The 19834-nt window shown below is 41.9% G+C and overlaps 1 protein-coding gene across 4 annotated transcripts in view; it reads right to left on the bottom strand.

Annotated features, from left to right (window-relative positions):
- Positions 1-19834, bottom strand: part of ZFYVE28 (zinc finger FYVE-type containing 28) — a 300024-nt gene that overhangs the window by 106159 nt on the left and 174031 nt on the right. For all 4 annotated transcript variants that reach the window (XM_077477912.1, XM_077477911.1, XM_077477909.1 and 1 more), the window contains exon 3: positions 9058-9195. In XM_077477912.1, coding sequence (XP_077334038.1) covers positions 9058-9195 — 138 coding nt within the window. The remainder of the gene's footprint in view (positions 1-9057; positions 9196-19834) is intronic.

Below are 19834 nucleotides of genomic sequence, written 5' to 3' on the forward strand. Positions count from 1 at the left end.
TAAAAGAAGCTGCAACACCCGACGTCCCTGATGGCTCACTCTGACTAGCCATATCACTCTCACAGGAGGCCATTTTCTTAGAGATGGTTCTAGGCTTCCTAGTGGTTGTAGAAGTCTTTCTAAAACCCTTTTTTGAGGTGTTTTTACCCCCCTTCCATTCATAGCCTGATGCACAAAGCAGAGGTACAACCACGCATCCACTGCTTGAGTAATACTCCAGCCCTGCCATTAATGCTCAGTCTGATGCAATAGTAAATGTGTCAAACAGGAATGCCTGTGTCAGTAAACCTCTTTCATGCCCCTCTTGCTCTTGTGCCCCTCTGCAGCTTGCAACAGTAAAAATGGTGCTTTTAAAAACAAACACACTTTCCCACGTTGGACTTTGGAGGATGCCAACGCCGCGCTAAGCCCCACCCCCTCGGTCGCCTGTGCCCCCCCTTTTAAAAAAAAAAAGAGCTTTCCTGCACAAGCGTGGGCCTCTGATCCCATGGGATCGTATGGTGAGGGAGAAAAATGGCGAAGCAGGAGCCTGGAAGCCACAAGTAGGGCGGCGTGCTATCCCTTTTTGTTTTCTCCTGGTGCTTCTTCCTCGTGAAGAGGGGGAGAAAACAGCACAGTCGTCTGGTGAGGAGGAACCCCCCCCCCCCCCCCGAACTTACTGGAGGTCTGCTGAATCTGTTGTTCCGGACACAACTTGAGCTCTGAGGAAGCATGAGAAGGTATGTGCTCTATACAGCCCCCAGTGGTGACACATATGCATGACAACATTCACTAAATTAGACATTCATAAGGAAATTAGAACATTTCTTAGAAAACTCCACTTATCTTTCCAGCCGCAGGGTTTTCTGTGGTAAAACCAACAGACCCAATCTTCACCCTTCACGTTGGGTTGCGTTAAACCTTCAGGAGCTGGGGATCCTCAGGGAAACCCACAATCCTGGACCTGTAATAGCACCACCTCCAGTAAAACTTTATGGCCTTAATACCAAAAGTACTGGATTCCGAGGTCCAGCTCTCTAAAAAGAGAAGCATTACAGGCAAAATCTTGTTTCCTTGCATATGAGGCCCGGGTACCATTCAATTCGGCATAAAAGACACTTTGAATGCATCCGGCTGCATAGCTAGCCCCTGCAATGATTGCTCCAGTGGAGCTCAGCTCAGCACAGCACATCTTTACTCGTGACCAACACCAAAAAACTGAGATACTCCCAGTAGTAGGAGGGGTTATATAGGGAGCAAACTTTCTGTTTAGAGCCTGCCAGTGTCCAGCACCTGAAGGTGGACTATAACCTACATAGTAATTACTATGGCTCTGTGTCCCCTGATGTACGATTAAAGAAAACAGACCATGTGAGTTTGGGGCTGTGCACCTTTATCCACACGGATATCATAAAGGGAGCAGCAGCTGTGTCCGTGCAGCTGCTGCATCCCTTTTGACAGCAACAGGACTGCCTGCATGGGGATGTATGGATCACCTGTGCATCCCCCTAGGGGTAAACACAGCTCTGCCCGCGTGCACGCTATAGTACGCCCCATGTGAACAAGGTCCAGCTGCTATGAGAGGTGTTACTATAGCTGAACAGTAGGCAGGCCTTAAAGTGTAACTAAACCCAGGACCCTGCATTCACTATATATGGTCTCCCACAGTACACAGTATTTTAGTAAATAAATGCTAAATACCTTTTCTCATCGGCAGTTATAGCAGTCTTGTGACTTCTATCAGTGTCCAGCCAAGCACTGGTTAAAGCTTGTAGGAGGAGTTTTCAGACTTTCCTATGAGACTGCAAGACACTGTGTCTGAACAGTGCTGATTGGCCCTGTGCTGATCACATGCACTCTCCCAAGAAAAGAAAAAAAACCTCTCTAGCAATTCACACCAAACTGAGCATGTGCAGCCTGACTCCATAGACTGTGGTGGTAATTTACTAAAGGCAAATCCACTTTTCACTACTGCAAGTGCACTTGGAAGTGCAGCCGCTGTAGATCTGAGGGGGACATGCAAGGAAAATAAGAAACAGCTTTTTTGCTTGCACATGATTGGATGAGAATATTAGCAGAGCTTCCCTTCACATCTACAGCGACTGCACTTCCAAGGGCAACTGTAGTACACTTGCAGTGCAGAGTGGATTCGCCTTTAGTAAATAACCCCCTTTGTGTTATCAGGAAATTATCAAGGGATAGTGGAAGAAGGGGAGGATCTGTGCATAGAAGATCAAACAGCCTTTTCATACAATGCCGAGGATTACCCCTTAGGTTCCTTAGTGAGTAGAACAGGTGCAATTCAATGCGTTGCTGTGTAGAAGTGACAGGTCCTTCTTAAATTAAATCATTCAAAGCAATAACAGCATATCTGAAGAAATGGGAACGGTGAGCAACATGATTTATTTAGCTCAGAAAAGAACCATCACACTTAAATGAAAGTTGTATTTCTTATATGTAACAGACTTGTACAGGCAGTAAAATATACACTTTATTGCATGAAATTACTGGGAGAAAAATATCAGAGCGGGAAGAGAAACATGAATTATTTATGCCTATGGTTTACAGTCACAGTCATTTTCTGGCTGTTTCGCTTGTTATTTTATCTTTAAAGGGAATCCTTCGTGTTTCTAAGGCTTTTTAGATATGCATGTGAGAGTTATCGGTGTAAAGCTGGAATTCAGGCAGATCCAAAAAAAATAACATAATAACATCGATTAGTGCAGATATATATGCATTCCAATAACAATATATGTGTTTTTTTTAAAAGCAATTAGTATCTGAATTTGTCTTTTTATCTTCCGTCCAGCAGGCTGGAGGAGACCAGGCCAGCACCAGGAGATAGGCTGGCCATAGATAGTGTGAATTTCTATCCTGCAATCACGGGTTGCAGGAAAGAAATTCACACAATTCCCCCATCAACACAGTGGGGGAATGGTAATGGTAATAGTATTTAGAAGGATTCCAAAGAAAAATCTGTAATAAAATTTCATAAAAAATGTATCTACAAAAACGGTTTATATAGCCTATATAATCTACAATAGAACAGCGCCATCAAGCCTTCCATGGTGGCTTATATAGGCTATATAAACCGTTTTTCTAGATACATTTTTTAATGAAATTTTATAACAGATTTTTCTTTGGAATCCTTTTAAATACGATTACCATAGTTGGAAATTAGGTTTTGTAATTATTGACGATGTTTTAATTACATATCCGTTGCTATGACAGCGGAATGGACTATATAAATTGGCACCAGACACCTGACTTCATCACTCTTTGATGCAGTCACGTGTTCAGGGACGCAACACGTCAGGGAGGAGCCAGGTGCCGTCACTTCCGGTCACGGCCAAGTACTCTGTTGAAGCTGGAAATAGGAAATTTCAAACTGTAAGTTGCTGTGTTTTCTTTTTAATACATTTGTTGGAAATACTGCACGATGGAGCCCCCCCCCCCCTTTTTTATTTCATGTCCTCAACGCATTGGATAGTCCTGAAGCCATCTTCCAAAACCCCCCTATTGGAAGACGATTAATTGCTGGGATCTGGTTTTATTTCATACTAAGGCTCAATTTGACCCGTGTGGGTCTCCATTAAATGTGAGAGGCTGGGGGAAACGAGTCACACACTGCGGATGATGTTAGTGATTGGAGAAAGTGGACACCGATTAAATATATTGCATATGCACTTTTTTCTCTTTTTGCATGAATTATATGGATATCTGCGCCCTTCCCATTGGAGCTTGATTGCACTTTACTAATGTTATATGCACTTCATGAGAATATTGGACGTTTACAGATATCATATTGCACTATTGTTTGCATTTTTGAAATTTATTTGCACTTTATATGAATTACTCCTTACTTTAGTGAACTTTTGTCACGTTTATATGCTTACACACTGGCCGTGACAAATTCTTGTTAGTGACTTGCAGTCAGTGTGTCTATATATTTTTTGTCACTTGATTTCGTATTTTAGTTAGTGCCACATACTTCTTATATTTAATATTTCTTTCTGTGTGGGAACACTTATATATGTTGGCGGCTTCTCACATCCTTTAAATTTATCTATCCAAGCGAGTTTGACTTTGCGCATTAGTTCACCCTTCTTTTATAGGTAGGATCTCTGCAGTTCCTGTTCATGGGTGACTGGGCAGGTCAGGGATTGGGTCCTCGGACTCAAGATATCATAAGGTGTGACGGAGAAAGTTTTATGTGTGGTGGTGCCTTGGTTCATTGCCGAGGGCAATGGGCTGCTTAAAAAAAACAGCACTGCTTGAAACCTTCGTACCAGTTATGAAAGAGCGGGTATAGAACAGAATCACCGCCCTTTAAAATTATCACATTTTCTTGCTTTGCACCCTGAAATGAAGACTGCCACAGTTTTTGTTTTATCCAGCTGTATTTACTAGTGCAACTTATAACATCCAAGTGAAAGATATAACACCAACATGTCATAAAAAAAATAAAAGTTAATTCAAAAAACAGAATCACTGTGTTGGAAAAAGGGTCAACCCCCTCCTAAAAATCACTTGTAAACTCAATCTGGTGAAGCTAATCACCTTCTCAATAGCACACAAAGCCACATGACTTTCAACTGTGATCAGCTGTGGTAATTTTGATTAGCACAGCATGAAAAGAGCTTTCCTGGAGCATTTCAGTCCCTGGTAGAGCAACTAAAGTAATCAACTATAGGTGGCAAGGCACTGTCAAAAGATCTCCGGGATAAAGTTGTGGACAGGCACAAGTCAGGGGATGGATACAAAAAATGTCAAAGTCTTTATCAATGCCTAGAAGCACAGTGAAATCTCTTATTAGGACGTGAAAGGTATTTTGTACAATACAGACCCTCCCTGGATCAGGGCGCTGCTTCAAACTGGATGAAAGATCCAGGAGAACACTGGTCAGAGAGGCTACCAAGAGGACTACAGCAACTCAGAAACAGTTGCAGGAATTAATTAAAAAGAGAGTGGTCATTGTGTGCATGTGACAGCAATATCACAAATTCTCCACAAATGTGGCTTGTATGGGAGGGTTGCAAGATTAAAAAAGCCACTTCTCAAGAAAGGCCACATGCAGTCACGACTGAACTTTGCCAAAACGCACATTGAAGATTCTGAGGTCACTTGGAAAAAGGCGTTTTGGTCAGATGAGATTAAAGTTTAATTATTTGGCCTCAACAGCAAAATATATGTCTGGCGGAAAGCCAATACAGCTCAGCATACAGATAACACCATTCCCACAGTAAAGCATGGAAGGAAAAATACCATCAAATTCTTGAAGAAAATCTGTTGCCATCTGCCAGAAAGTTGTCAATGGGAAGAAGGTTTACCTTCCAACATGAAAATGACCAAAAGCACACAGCAAATATGACCACACAGTTGTTGGAGAAAAATGTTGGCCTTGATTGGCCTAGTCGGAACCCAGCCCAGACTTAAACTCCATTGATTATCAGTGGAATGACTTGAAGACTGCAGTACACCAACGGTCATCATCAAATTGAACTGAAATTGAGCAGTTCTGCAAAGTAGAGTGGGCAAATATTGCAAAGTCTAGATGGGCAAAGTTAGTACAGACATGTCCCAACAGACTGAAGGTTATAATTAAAGTGAAGCTCCAAAGGGGGAAGTTTCACTTTAAGTACTCCTCCCCTGCCACATTTGGCGTGTCATTTTGTTTTTGGAGGGGGCCAGGTACCTAGTTTTGACAGGCACCTGCTCCCACTTCCTCTCGGATTGTTAGTGATCCGCACGGAAGTTCTCCGCTCTCTCCCTGTAGTCTTCAGGGACACATCACAGATCCCAGAAGGCTGCTGGACAACTCTGGAGGCGCAATGCGACTCATACATGCGCAGTGGGCACTCGGCTGTGAAGCCACAAGCTGTCACAGCCAGGTGCCCACAGTTGAAATGCCAGCACCAGGGAGAGGAGCCCATGGGGAGGGACGGCTCAAGTGACCAAATCGCTAGATTCTAGGAACATTTTTGTAGCTGCTGACTTTCAATAAAGACAAAAATGACTGGAGTTCCTCTTTAAAGCAAAAGGTGGTTTAACAAAATACTGACACAAGGGGGTGGTTCTTTTTCCAACTCTGTGATTCTGTTATTGACTTTTTATTTTTATTTTGGTGTTATATCTTTCACTTGGATGCTATAAGAGTAAATAGAGCTGAATAAAACAAAAACTGTGCCTGGCTTCATTTCAGGCTGCAAAGCAAAATCATTTGATTATTTTAAAGGGGGCGGATTATTTTCTATACCCACTGTATCTTTCGAAACGGTACTAAGGGTGTACTGTTTTTGGTTTTTTTTTTTTTAAGCAGCCCATCGCCCTCGGCAAATTAACCAAGGCCCCACCACACACAGTACCTTGTGAGGGCTGTAAATCTTTTCTATACCCACTGTAAATCTGTCTTCTTTTCTCTCCTGCATAGCTTTCCATAAAGTCACACCATAAGTAGGAGAACCGTCTTCTATTCTACAGCAGTTCTGGAATTTCTTTTGGGTGACAGGCTTCCCCGCAATTTTGTTTGTGTGATTTGTCGGGCAACAATCGTAGCAAAATCGCCCAGTGATTGGGGTGCTAGTGAAAGTAACGGATCCCAATCGGGTCCCGTGTTTTGTGATGATTTGGGAATCACAGCCAGAATCGCAGCGGTTACACCCACGATCCGGAATGCCTAGGTGTGAACGGAACCTTAAAGGAAAAAATGCTGTCAGATTCTCTACTCTTTCTTCTTGCGATTACACTTTACATTGAGGCCACCAAGATTGGCCCACACTGTCACAGCCACGCTTCTTGGTGGTGCAGCAAATGGACATGACTCGTTTGGTAGGCATTACTTTAGCCAAAAACAGTACCGCAACCATGTGCCAGACACTTGGCATTCAGTTGTGTTTATTAAAATTCCACATGGGGAAAAATAAAAAATAAAACAGGCCCTCAGGAGGTGGTAGTATCACCTATCAAAGCTCTACAACCACCTCAGAAAAACAATCCACCGCAGATCACATTTTAGAGAGGCAATAAATTGAGCCTCCCATGTGAAAGAGGCAATATCAAGTCAATACTAAGTCAGGTCTCCAAAAAGCCTTAAAGCCAAACAGGGACAAAGTTAAAGGAGAATTCCAGAGGGGATAAAAACAATCAGAACACCTAGATAATAAATAGCTATGTGCATTTTACATTTTAGTTTTATTTCTTATGAATCAAATACATAAACTTTACTACTACTTTACTACTACTTTAACAAATTAAAAGGACTCTCTTACATGTTCTGAATAAACGTATTTTCTTGTGCTTTGTCACGTGACCTTAAGCCTAGGCAACAGGCTATATGGTGTCTGGCAGCCGAGAGCTTTGTGGGCATTTTAAGTTATTATAGGCTGTATAGAGTGTACTATGTTTAATTGGAAAGACCCCGTCTATCAAAAGGCAAATCCTGCCTGCAGCATGTAATGACAAAATATGGCCAACTTCAAGTACATATATTATATACCGTATTTACTAGCATATAACACACACTTTTTTCCCCCTTACAATTAGGAGAAAATTGTGGGTGCCTGTTATACGCCGATCCCCCTGTAATTATGATTGACAGTACCACAGGGACTGGGCGTGACTGAGTGGAGCCGAGCCTAGCACATTAGGCTATGGGTATGTCGGCAGCGTTCGCTCCTCCACTCACAGTCAGTGGAGATCGGCGCCAATTTTAAATAATCAGCCTGCAATGAGGCTGAGCAAGGCTGCAAAGAGACTGGGCAAGGCTGCAAAGACACTGGGAAAGGCTGCAATGATGGACAAGGCTGCAGATGGACACTGATAAGGCTGCATTGATGGGCATTTAAATGTACGTTTTTTTCCCTTAAACTTCCCTCCTAAACTTGTTGTGCGTGTTATACGCTGATAAATACAGTAGTTACAAACCATTCAATAAGAACAAAGGTTTTAAATATTAACCACACTAATAAGATTTACACTAAGGCCGGCCATACATGGGTCGAATTCCAAAAGAATTTTCTTTCGAAAAACATGTCTAAAAATTTTCATTCGATTTTCGAACCATTAGTGGGCTGCGGCAACAGCCGATTTTTGTGCGGCCGTTGAATTTGAGTGATCAGGCCTGTTGGAACTTTTTTTTAAAACCAAACGATTTTCTAATCAATGATGAGAGAATTGCGTGAGAAATATAATCGAAAATGAAATGTGCATGAGCACAAGAACAGAAAATTCCCAGAAAGAAAAGAATATTATTTTCCGTAGCAACAAGGTGAAATTGAAGGCTTGGTTGGTTGAATTTCGAAATTAATAGAAGCACTATTGGATCAGAAAACGCACATAATTTCTGATTTTCTAAAGAAAATTTGTTCGGAACTTGACTCATATATGGCCTGCATTACAGCCCACAGTGATACGATTTACACTACATATTTTCTTTAAAGCGGTTGTATACCCGCAAAAAAAAAAAAAAAACCCCTCTAAAGGCAAAGGCATAATGAGCTAGTATGCACCACATACTAGCTCATTAAGAAATACATACCTTAGAACGAAGCGCCGGCATCACCTCCCGGTACCTGCTGAGGGAGCTGACATGTCATTAACTGTAGTGGTTCTACGCCCTCTGTGTTTCATCTGGGTTCGTGGCTCCGGCTCTGTGAGTGGCCACGGCCATGATGACGTCACACCCACGCCTGCACGCGGGAGTCTCTTTTCCGGCAAGGTGCTCTGATTTTTCTGCAGCATCCGCCGGACCTTCAGAGAGCATACGCCGCTGACGTCAGCGGCTGCATGCAAGGTGAATATCTTCTAAACTGTACAGGTTTAGGAGATATTCATTTTACTTACAGGTAAGCCTTATTATAGGCTTACATGTAGGTAAAAATGTGAATGTGGGGTATACAACCACTTTAAGCTGATGTCTTTTGTATTTAAAGCTAGCTTTTGTATCTGAAAACAAAGATTGTAAAACGTGTCTACAATACAGATCTTTGATAATTTCCACCTCTCTTGTGGGCCAAAAGTTGTAAACCTGAATAGCCTTTTGGTGGTAACTGAAGACTGAGCATTGTGGAAATGACTTACCTCTGCGCCAAACCACAGCTGCCCTGCAAGATTATCATGACGAATTTCTTCTGGAAATTTGACACAAAAATCCCGGTTGGCTCGCTCGTGCTGAATGCATTCCTCCATGATCTGGTTTATGATATTCAAAACGTTGTCCTAGGGACACAAGACAAAAGAAAGGAAACAATAAGATTATTTTAAATCCGGTTGCTTATTAGTATTCTTCAGTTTTAAAAAACAAACTTTTTTTTTTAATAAATAAATTGTGAACCCCTCACGCCATAAGGGCCCTTTCTTCCAGATGAGACCTTACATTACCTTGCCGAGAAGTTGCATCGTGGTTTTTTTTGCAGTAAATAAAGACAAATAGATGTAGATGTGTAACATATGGGATCACGGTTTGGGTCTGGTATGCACAGATTTCTGTAAGGCAGGGGTGTCCAACATTTTGACCTTGACCACATTGGAAGAAGAGGAACTGTCTTGGGCCACACATAAAATACACTAACAATAAGGATAGCTGAGGAGCAGAAAAAGTTGGGCAGATCACAAATTAAAAATCACGGATATAGATAAATGTACCTGAGTAATAAAACATCATGTTATTGTAATTTTTTTTCGGATAAAACTAAAAGAGGCAACATAAAACTAGTGCGACATTGGACACTGTTTTTGGTAAATGAACGCATCAATATCTGGTTTGATGGACGTAGTAGCAATTGTCAAGGTGCTCGTCACATATTTTGGTTCCAATTTTGCCCTTTGTGTGCTCCATCCTGGAAAATAGTTGGCAAGTAGCCGCCGAAAACTGATGACATGAATAAGGAGTGATTTTGAAGAGTTTGAGATTTTTCTTTGGGAAAGATAAAAAACTTATAAAAGTCCAGTAAAGAGCCACTGTTATATTTTTCTTTGGCCATGTGTGTTCGCTAATTGTAAATGCATTCTTACAAAAGTAAAAAAAAAAAATCTATTTTGTGTTAAGCCACATTCATAGCCATTTGGGGCCGCAGGTTGGCCACCCCTGCAGTAAGGCAAGATATAGGTTTCTTCACCTGCAGCAGAATAACAAAATTGCCTGAAGCCAAATTTCCTAGATTTGGAGTACTAGTTTTGCATATGTACTTTTTTTTATATAAGAAAATGTCAGGTAGATATGTAGTAGGTGAGAGCAGATGGCACTCTAGTCTCCTTTTCACATTATTCACGCAATTACTTTTCAACTATGCTCAAAGAAGCAGTACTGCAAGGAATCATCATACCCCTGAATTTCATCTAGAGCTGCCTTTCTTGAATGAATGAAATACTTGTATAGCGCACAATGCGAATTGAATCGCCTCTAGGCGCTGTGGCGAGCTTTGATCATCTGCTAAAAGAGGAAGGTCTTGAGTTTTTTCCTAAAAGCCAGGTGATTTTCTTCCAGGCGGATGTTGATTGGTAGAGCATTCCATAGCTGAGGCCCTAGGACAGCGAATCTCCGATCCCACTTGGATTTATACCGGGCTTTGGGCACGAGGAGGAGGTTTTTGTTGGCTGATCGAAGACTGCGGTTTGGTGTGTAATGATTTATTTTCTCCATTAGGTATTGCGGAGTTTCTCTATGCACGCATTTGTGGGTGAGGCAAAGGGTCTTGAACGTGATCCGATTTTTTACGGTTAGCCAATGTAAGCTCCTCAGCGAAGGAGAGATGGATTCCCAGGTTTTTTTCCTGTTATCAGCCTTGCCGCCGTGTTTTGGATCAGTTGGAATTGCGTAAGTTGATATTGTGGTAATCCTATGTAAAGCGAATTTGCGTAGACCAGTCGTGAATTAATGATTGTTCCAACTACCACTGCTTTGTCATTCTTTGGGATAAAAGGGATTAGTCTGCGAAGCATGTGCAGCAGATGGTGAGATCCACTGACTACTGCTCCTATTTGCACATCCATTGACATTTGTGCGTCTAAAATAACCCCGAGACTCTTTGCTTTGGTCTTTGGGGAGATAGTCTGCCCAAAGACGGTTGGTGGAGACCAGGAGGTTTTGGTTGTGGGCTTATGATTTGGGTGTAAGATAAGAAGCTCTGTCTTTGATTCGTTCAGCTGGAGGGAGTTAGTGGTCATCCAGTCCTCTATTGATTTGAGGCAGTTTTCAAGTTGTTGTTGGTGATCTTTTTTTCCATTGATCCGGAAATAAAGTTGCGTGTCGTCAGCGTAAGAGTGGAAGCAGAGATCTGAGCATCTGATGATTTGAAGGAGTGGGCGAATGTAAATGTTGAAGAGAACGGGTGACAAAGGAGAGCCTTGAGGGACTCCGCTGGTGACTGCCCGAGTTTCGGAGAGGAATATTCCTAGTTTCATTGTCTGTGACCAATTTCCTAGGAAGGACGCGAAACCTTGGAGATCTGTCTTGGACTCCGGCTACTTCGGTGAGGCGGACGAGTAGAGTATTGTGATCTACTGTATCAAACGCTGCACTTAGGCCTAGCAGTATGAGGAGGCACGGCTCTCCGTCATCTGCTGCTTCGAGGGCATCGTCCCAAATCTTGAGGAGAGCTGTTTCTGTTCCATGACCCGGGCTGAAGCCTGATTGCAGCGGGTCCAGGAGTTTGTGAGTATCCAGGTGGAGTTGTAGCTGATGTACTACAGCTTTCTCCATGATCTTAGAAATGGTGTTGAGGCTTGTAATTGGCCTACGGTTGTTTGGATCCTGAGGGTCCAGGTTTGGTTTCTTGAGTAGAGGTTTCACGATGCCTTGTTTGAGGATGCCTTGTTTGAGTATGGAACCCTACGGTCCCTCCAGAGATTATTAGGGGTTTCTTGAGCTTTAAGCACTTTCTGACTCTCAGGTATGTTCCAACTGACACCAATGATCTTTTTAGCCATCTGTAAGGGTAAGAATTCTTCCCAATGACCACTAATGTAAGGATCATTCTTCCTAGTGACCTTCACACTATGAGCTATAGGCATAGAGATTATCAGCAGGGGTTCCCTGAGCCCAGAAAGTTATTTCATGGGTTCCTCCATGTTGAAAAGGCTGAGAAATGCTGCTCTAGTTTGTTTTTTTCAAACACAAGACAAAAAACAAGCTGCTCTTGCTGTCTCCTTAGGTAAGCCAAAGTGCTCTGGGAACCATTTGTCAGGTATTAAATATTTAAATTTGTAAAACAAAGACTGCATATAAATAGTGAAATACAAAAAAAAACTAAAAATAAATCACAAAATTAACCAAGTGTTCAACTCTACCTAAAAATTGGTGAATAGCACATTTGCCTTGCCCCACAAGGGTCCTTGGTTTGAATCCTGACCAGGACACTACCAGCATGGAGCACATGTCTAATCAAACGAATATGTTTCAGTGCCGAGTCATCAAAGTCTACCCACCTCCCAGCATAATCTAAATTCATAGCGTACACCTCAGACGATGTGGGTCTATAAAATCAGTATAAGCTAGACCCCCACCATGGCTACCCATTAGGATCTAAGTATATGGTATGTTCCCCTGATGACCTGGGCCAACAGAAATGGGCATCTGTTACCACAGCAATACAACGGGAAGTACGCTATGGTTACGTCACCTCCAGTGTGACAGAGCCAGCGTGATCTGACATAACATGAAGCATTACACTATCTATGGTGGTCTGAAGGGACCAGGTTAATTACGTTATTGACACAATATTGCCAGAGAGAAAACTGTCATACGCAACCTTGCATCCAAAATTAACTTATTTCATGTCCAAATGATGCAATAGCAGAAGACATATGGTTCCAAGAACACAAATTACTGTGGACATACTGTAAATTATGTTATATCCATGATGGTCTTCTGGTTGTATAAAATGTTCTATATATATATATATATATATATATATATATATATACACAGTATATTTATTTATATTTTATTATTATGAAAAAGCATCGTCCAAAACCTGCTGTACACTGCACAGTTATGGAGAAGTTAGGTTCTGTCCCAATCCCCACAATGTATTATTTAGTGGTTCTCCAATCTGATTCCCAAGGACCCTTGAGTGGCATTGTGTTAGTAAGGCAATTGACCCAATCCTGTCAGTTTATTAAAGATGGTGTAAATGCTTGGGGTTATATTGGACAGATGAGACTGGCTCTGTCCCACTAAGAGGTGAAATAATAGCGTACTTCCTATGGTGCTGCTATGGTAACAGATTGCCACTTTATTGGCCCACGTCATCGGGGGGAGTGTATCCCATGCTTAGATCCTAATGTGTTGTCATGGCAGCGTCTGGCTGATTTCATTGGCCCACGTCATCGGAGTTGTGCGCTAGGAGTTCAAATAGTGCTGGAAGGTGGGTATGCTCTGATGAAGGGGGCTCATCCAAAAAAAAACACGTTAGCCAGTGAGACGTCTGCTATACGGGTGCCTTGTCTCAATGCCGGTATTGTGCCATTCTGTGAAGAGTCTCTATCTGCCAACACTTGAGAGTATTTTTTTACTCTTATTAAAAAGTGGCCCAATTACTTAACAAGGCAGTGCAGTTTGGTATTTATTTCTATTGAAACGGTTGTTATAGTGGTTCAATAAATGCAAAAAGAACAGGCAGCAAAGTTCATTGTGCAATTTCTTGACTCCTTTAGAAAATAAGCCTATGCATGTTGAGATAAATGGAGTTACAGACCCAGGGACGGTCTAGTTTTTATATTAAGTTTGAACATCTCCAGGCAACAGTTATTACTTAAACCAAGAAAAATCTGCGCTAGATAAAATATATTATTAAAAAGTAAGCGGCCACTCAATCAACTGTGATACCAGCGGTGAATAATTTTATATATATATATATATATATATATATATATATATATATATATATATATAAAACTATTATATATATATATTATAGAGAGAGAGAGAGAGAGAGAGAGAAAGAGATCGATCTCTCTCTCTCTCTCTCTCTCTCTCTCTCTCTCTCTCTATATATATATATATATATATCCCCATCAAACCATTCTCTGACGCTATTACCTTTTGTACCACCACCCCCTCCATTTAGAATGTAAGCTCTATGAGCAGGGCCCTCCTGTACCTTTTGTATTGTACTGTAATTGTGTTGTCTCCCCTATACATTGTAAAGCGCTGCGTAAACTGTTGGCGCTATATAAATCGTTAATAATAATAATAATAATAAATCGTTAACAATAATAATAATAATAATAAATCGTTAATAATAGCTATATAAAGCAGCGCTAAATCCTAGAAAGTGCAAAAAAATACCCTAATAGTGACCAAATATTAAATCATAAACGTAACAAGACCAGCAGACTGTTGTTCGGCCTGCCCCTAGGAAAGGGTCATTGATGACGAAACGCATTGGGTTGGCTGTTACTGAGGACACCACGCTTGCGAATCTGCTACTCGCGGCATTCTCCTCTCATGAGCCACCAGTCTGCTGGTCTTGATACACTCTTTGCCTGTTTACAAGTGACTTACGATACTTCTTATACATTTTAAATAAAAGAATTCTAATGGTAGCAGGCTTCACTATGCTTGTTTATTTTCCTTATCCTCAATCTATTTGGAGCTGCTGGTGAGCAGTCTTCGCCTATCTCAGATGTCGGGTTAACCTATGCCTTTATGACCAGTATAATCTATGGTCCACGCTATCTGCCATCGTCTATCTCAGATGCTGGGTTATCTTATGCTTTTATGACTATTATAATCTATGGTCCACGTTATCTGGTAAGAGGCATATGCTAACAGTTGGCGTATGGAGGTGGATTTCATCAATCAACATTGTCTATACACTTTATGGACAATTTTTTAAGCTTCTTTGTGTATATCACAGGATTTTACACATAGTCCGTAATATTTTTTTGCACGTTTTGTTATGTTTATGATTTAATATTTGAACGGTTATCATTGTTCATACAGGGAGGGATTGCAGAGCACGAAGGCCTGATGCAGAAGGTTTAGTCATGCAATGAAAATGATAGACATCATACATGTGCTATGTGCAAGGGGGGAAAGGTAGAGGACACAAATCACACTAGGACATTTTTCACAGAATTCACTGCAACCTATAAATGCCTCATCACTAGTCCATGACCAAATTATATTTCTCAAAGGTAAAAATTTCAAAACCAAAAGGAGACAACAAACTATAAGAAAGATATTGTCCTACCTAGGCAGGGAATTCAGGAACTCCACTCCTCTTATTCCTAAGTTAGGCAATTAACCTGCTGAGACACCAGCCTGGTGCTCCATCACCACATAAACAGGGCCAGACACCTGTAAGCCCTTGTACACACGGTCGGAGATTCCGACAACCAAATCCGTCAGATTTTGTCCATCGGATATTGTCCGAAACTGTTGCATACACACGGTCGGACAAAGTTGTCGGAAAATCTGATCTTTCAGAACGTGATGACGTAATTTCGTTACGATGGGACTACGTTCAGGCTAGTAGCCAATAGCTTTGATGTAGGAATTTGATCTGAGCATGCGTGGCACTTTGTCCGATCGGAATTCTCTACACATGATTGGAGTATGTCCGATCAGAGCATTTTGTCGGAAAATATTTCCGGCAAGTTGGAAAATTTGGCCTGACGGAAACAGTCCGATGCAGACCACACACAGTCGGAATATCCGACAAAACGCTCCGATCGGACACATTCCATCGGAATCTCCGATCGTGTGTACAAGGGCTAACTGCTTCCATGGAACTTTCTTGGCTCTGGTAAACACTGTTCCACCAAGTGCTCAGCCCTTGTGGTTTGTTCACTTGGTTGCAGCGCAGCACACAGCACAGCACAGCACAGCACAGCACAGCACAGCACAGCACAGCACAGGCCTTACAATAAAATCAAGCCATACTCCAGCAGATACTTTACCATTTTTGCCAACAGTGAAGCTATACAAAGAAGCCCTGGGAGCCAGGGGCCAATTTATATTAAATATAGGTATGGGAACCTCCCTCTACTGTCTTGTAGAAGAAAGGAGGGGTGCTCACAGTCCAACCTGGATTGTATAAAACTAATCATGAGAGCCCCCCTCAGCCGCCCTAATACATATATGAGCCCCATCTCTATCTAGCGATGTTGCCCGGGACTCGTCTCCTCATTGGCTGAGACAACAACACGGTGCCATTGGCTCCCGCTGTGGTCAAAGTCAGCGAGCCAATGAAGAGATAAAGGGAGCCGGGCCTCGGCTCCATTTCTGAATGGACATACATAGCCAGCAGTTTTTTGTGGGGGCATTCAACAGGAGGGAGGGGCCATGAGCACCAAAGAGGATCCCAAGAAGAGGAGGATTTGGGGTGCTCTATGCAAAATCACTACATAGAGGAGGTAAGCATAATATGTTTGTTATATTTAATGAAAAACAAAAAAGGAGACTTTAGTATAACTTTGACTGCTTCCGGACCGCCCCACGTACATTTACTGTGGTGGGGCAGCCCAGGTGCACAAAATCACGTACCTGTACGCGATTTCGTGCATGCGTTTTAGGGGGCGCTTCGCTCCCGCTGTGATTGGACCAATCCAATCACAGCGGGAGCCAATCAGTGGGTCCGGCAGCCGTAATGGCTGCCGCGACCCGCCGATCGTTCTGTGGAGAGACAGATCTGCGGTGTGCTGATGTAAACAAAGCACACCGCTGATCTGTCAGGGAGAAAAAGTGAGAGATCTTGTTTCAGCTAAGCTGAATCAAGATCTCTTTTAATCTAGTGTAACACTTCCCTCTACAGTTAGAAACACCTCCCAGGGAACCTCTTCCCCTTGATTGCCCCTAGTGTTAACCCCTTCCCTGCCAGTGCCATTCATACAGTTATCAGTGCATTTTTATAGCACTGATCACTGTATTGGTGTAAAAAAAGTGTCAGATTTGTCTTCCGCATTGTTGCGGTCCCGTTAAAAATCGCAGAGCGCCACCATTACAATTAAAATAAATAAATAAAAGTCCCTAAATTTATCCTGTAGTTTGTAGACCCTATAACTATTGTGTAAAACAATCAATATATGCTTATTGTGATTTTTTTTTACCAAAAATATGTAGAATACATTTTGGCCTAAATTGATGAGGAAATGTTTTTTTTTTAAATTTGCGTTTGGATATGTATTATAGCAGAAAGCAAAAAGTATAAAAAAAAAAAAAATCAAAATTAAAAAGGTTTTTTTTTGTTTATAGTGCAAACAAAAAATGCAGAGGTGATCAAATACCACCAAAAGAAAGCTCTATTTGTGGGGAAAAAAGGACAATTTTATTTTGGTACAGTGTCACATGATCGCGCAATTGTCAGTTAAAGTGATGCAGTGCCGTGTCGCAAAAAATTGCCTGGTCAAGAAGTGAATAAAACCTTCTGGGGCTGAAGTAGTTAATGGAAACCCAAAAGTTGCTCACTCACAGGGGCTCTTGGATGACTATGTCACTCATTTAGGCCTGGTTCACACCTATGCAGTTTGCATATTCCAGGTGCATTTTGCGTTTTTCAATGCACATTTTTGATCCTTAGACCTGGAACACACAATAAGATTATCGGACGAATGATCGTCTGGGGTTTTTTTTTTTCGCGCTAATCTCATATCGAAAAATGTTGTGATATCGAAGGGATTCGGAGAAATAATTATTATAATTATTGTTGTTGAGGCAAGAGTTCCCTACCAGTATCGAAATGCAAAAAGTGAATTATACCTGCAGCAATTTGGTTAATCCGGAGAGATGCATCTTTTAGGTATCAGGACAGAATAGTCCACAGAGTACCTGTAACAGATGACAAATATTACAATGAACAGCAGCCTTCAAAGTCCCTTCTGTTATTCATGTCGTAGTGAGCATAGAGGCACTACACCATCCAGCATAATATGTCCAATCTATTATACGCACCCAGGTAGCTTCCATGCATGCAATGATGCATGTTATATTTTATACCTGTGCTTCCATGTTGATGAATAAAAGCATGCCCAGGCAACAACTGGCTTTCTTTGGAAACCCTTGATACCCTATTCTGACCCTTGACCCCACCCACAGAGGTTTTTGCCCCCAACCAAAGACGGAGAGATTTTTGTGTCAGACCTCCCCATAAGTTTTATTTAAAAAAAGATACATTTTTCATGTTTATTAAAGTGGTTGTAAACCCTTACAACACACTTTTACCTACAGGTAAGCCTAGATTAAGGCTTACCTGTAGGTCCAAGAAATATCTCGTAAACCTACACGGTTTAGGAGATATTTGCCGAAAGAAGGCACCGCTGTCTACGGCACATGCGCGGCACCGTTACCGCCGAATATGCCACGCGTGGCGGCTCCCGTGCGCATGCGCGGGAGTGACGTCATCGCGGCTTCGCCGAATGACAGTGGCGGAGCAGCGAGACCCACCGAGAAGATGGATGCGCCGGACTACAGGGGACAGCCGTGACATCGCTGGCTCCTGTGTCAGGTAAGTGACACATAATGGACTACTATGCGATGCATAATAGTCCATTATGCTTTACCTTTGCAGGGAATGAAAGAGGAAGTAAACTCATCAGGGTTTACTTCCTCTTTAAGAGGTACCTCCAACAGTTTACCTCACCAACAAAAGTTTTTATTTTAGCCATGCTTTGACGAATTATGGCTACCACCTCCCTCTGCTCTCCGAGTACATCCCAGAACAGCTGGCCATCCCCAATAGACAACCACATAATAAACCAAGCTGTCAAACAAGTAATCATATTTGAGATGCAATCTATAGCGAGCATCAATAATCAAACAATCCAAGCACTTTACAGCCTGTCTCGTCAAGAGTAATACGTGCATTACATTGATGACTGGCTGTGGCCATAAATCTAAGTACTACCAGGAGTTAAAGATATTTTTAAATAACCAACTTTGTGTGTAAATTTTTACGGGATGGAGTTTGCGCTGAATAAATCAGCCGAGCTACGATGCCTGAAGAGCCATTTCCTGCAGTTATTGACTAATATAAAGATTTATCATCTGCAGCTCAGAGAAATGCAGATTACACGTATATTTAGCGATCCGTCCCCTGTATCTCGCCTCTGCGATGAAAGGAAAAAGATTTATTAGCATTGCAGTCTGCAGGAAGAAACATTTGTAAAAAAAAAACATAAGAATACATGTTGCAGAAAAAAAAAATGGATTTTTGTACTCACCGTAAAATCCATTTCTCAGAGTTCACCGACGGACACAACGCCTCCTTAATTTTGACCACTGGGTTATACCCTGTTTCCCCTAAAATAAGACCTAGCCTGATTGTCGGTGTTGGCTGCAATATAAGCCCTATCACCCAAATAAGCCCTACCCTGTTTCCTCAAAAATAAGCCCTACCCTGAAAAGAAGACCTACAAGGACTTTAACTAGGGCTTATTTGGGGGGTAGGGCTTTTATTGCAGCTATCACCGACAATCACACTAGGTCTTATTTTAGGGGAAACAGGGTATATTGCCTCCGCAAGAGTAGGACTAGGCAGAACAAAAAACATCTGGCTATGCCCATGGGCTGTCCTTAGTCGGTATATAACCCCCTCCCTGCTCTAGGTATTCAGTTTAGTAGCAAGCAGTAATAGAAGTATCAAAAACGCCAAAGAAGGGTGGGTGCTGTGTTTGTCGAACGCAGAGAAATGGATTTTACGGTTAGTACAAAAATCTAATTTTCTCTTTCATTCATCGATGGACACAGCGCCTCCTTAATCTTGACCATTGGTCAAAAAAAAAAAAGCAGTGCCAAAGAAAAATGAGGGGTGGGCAAAATAATCCAAGGCTAACCACAAGAGCCCTAACCAGGACACAGGAGCCTTAATAGGGTCACAGGAGCCACATCTGAAATAAAAATGTTTAAAGAAAAAAC

Source organism: Lithobates pipiens, unplaced genomic scaffold (assembly GCF_037356315.1).
Source record: "Lithobates pipiens isolate NorthernLeopardFrog02 unplaced genomic scaffold, aLitPip1_a1.2 Scaffold_13, whole genome shotgun sequence".
Classification (NCBI taxonomy): Eukaryota; Metazoa; Chordata; class Amphibia; order Anura; family Ranidae; genus Lithobates; species Lithobates pipiens.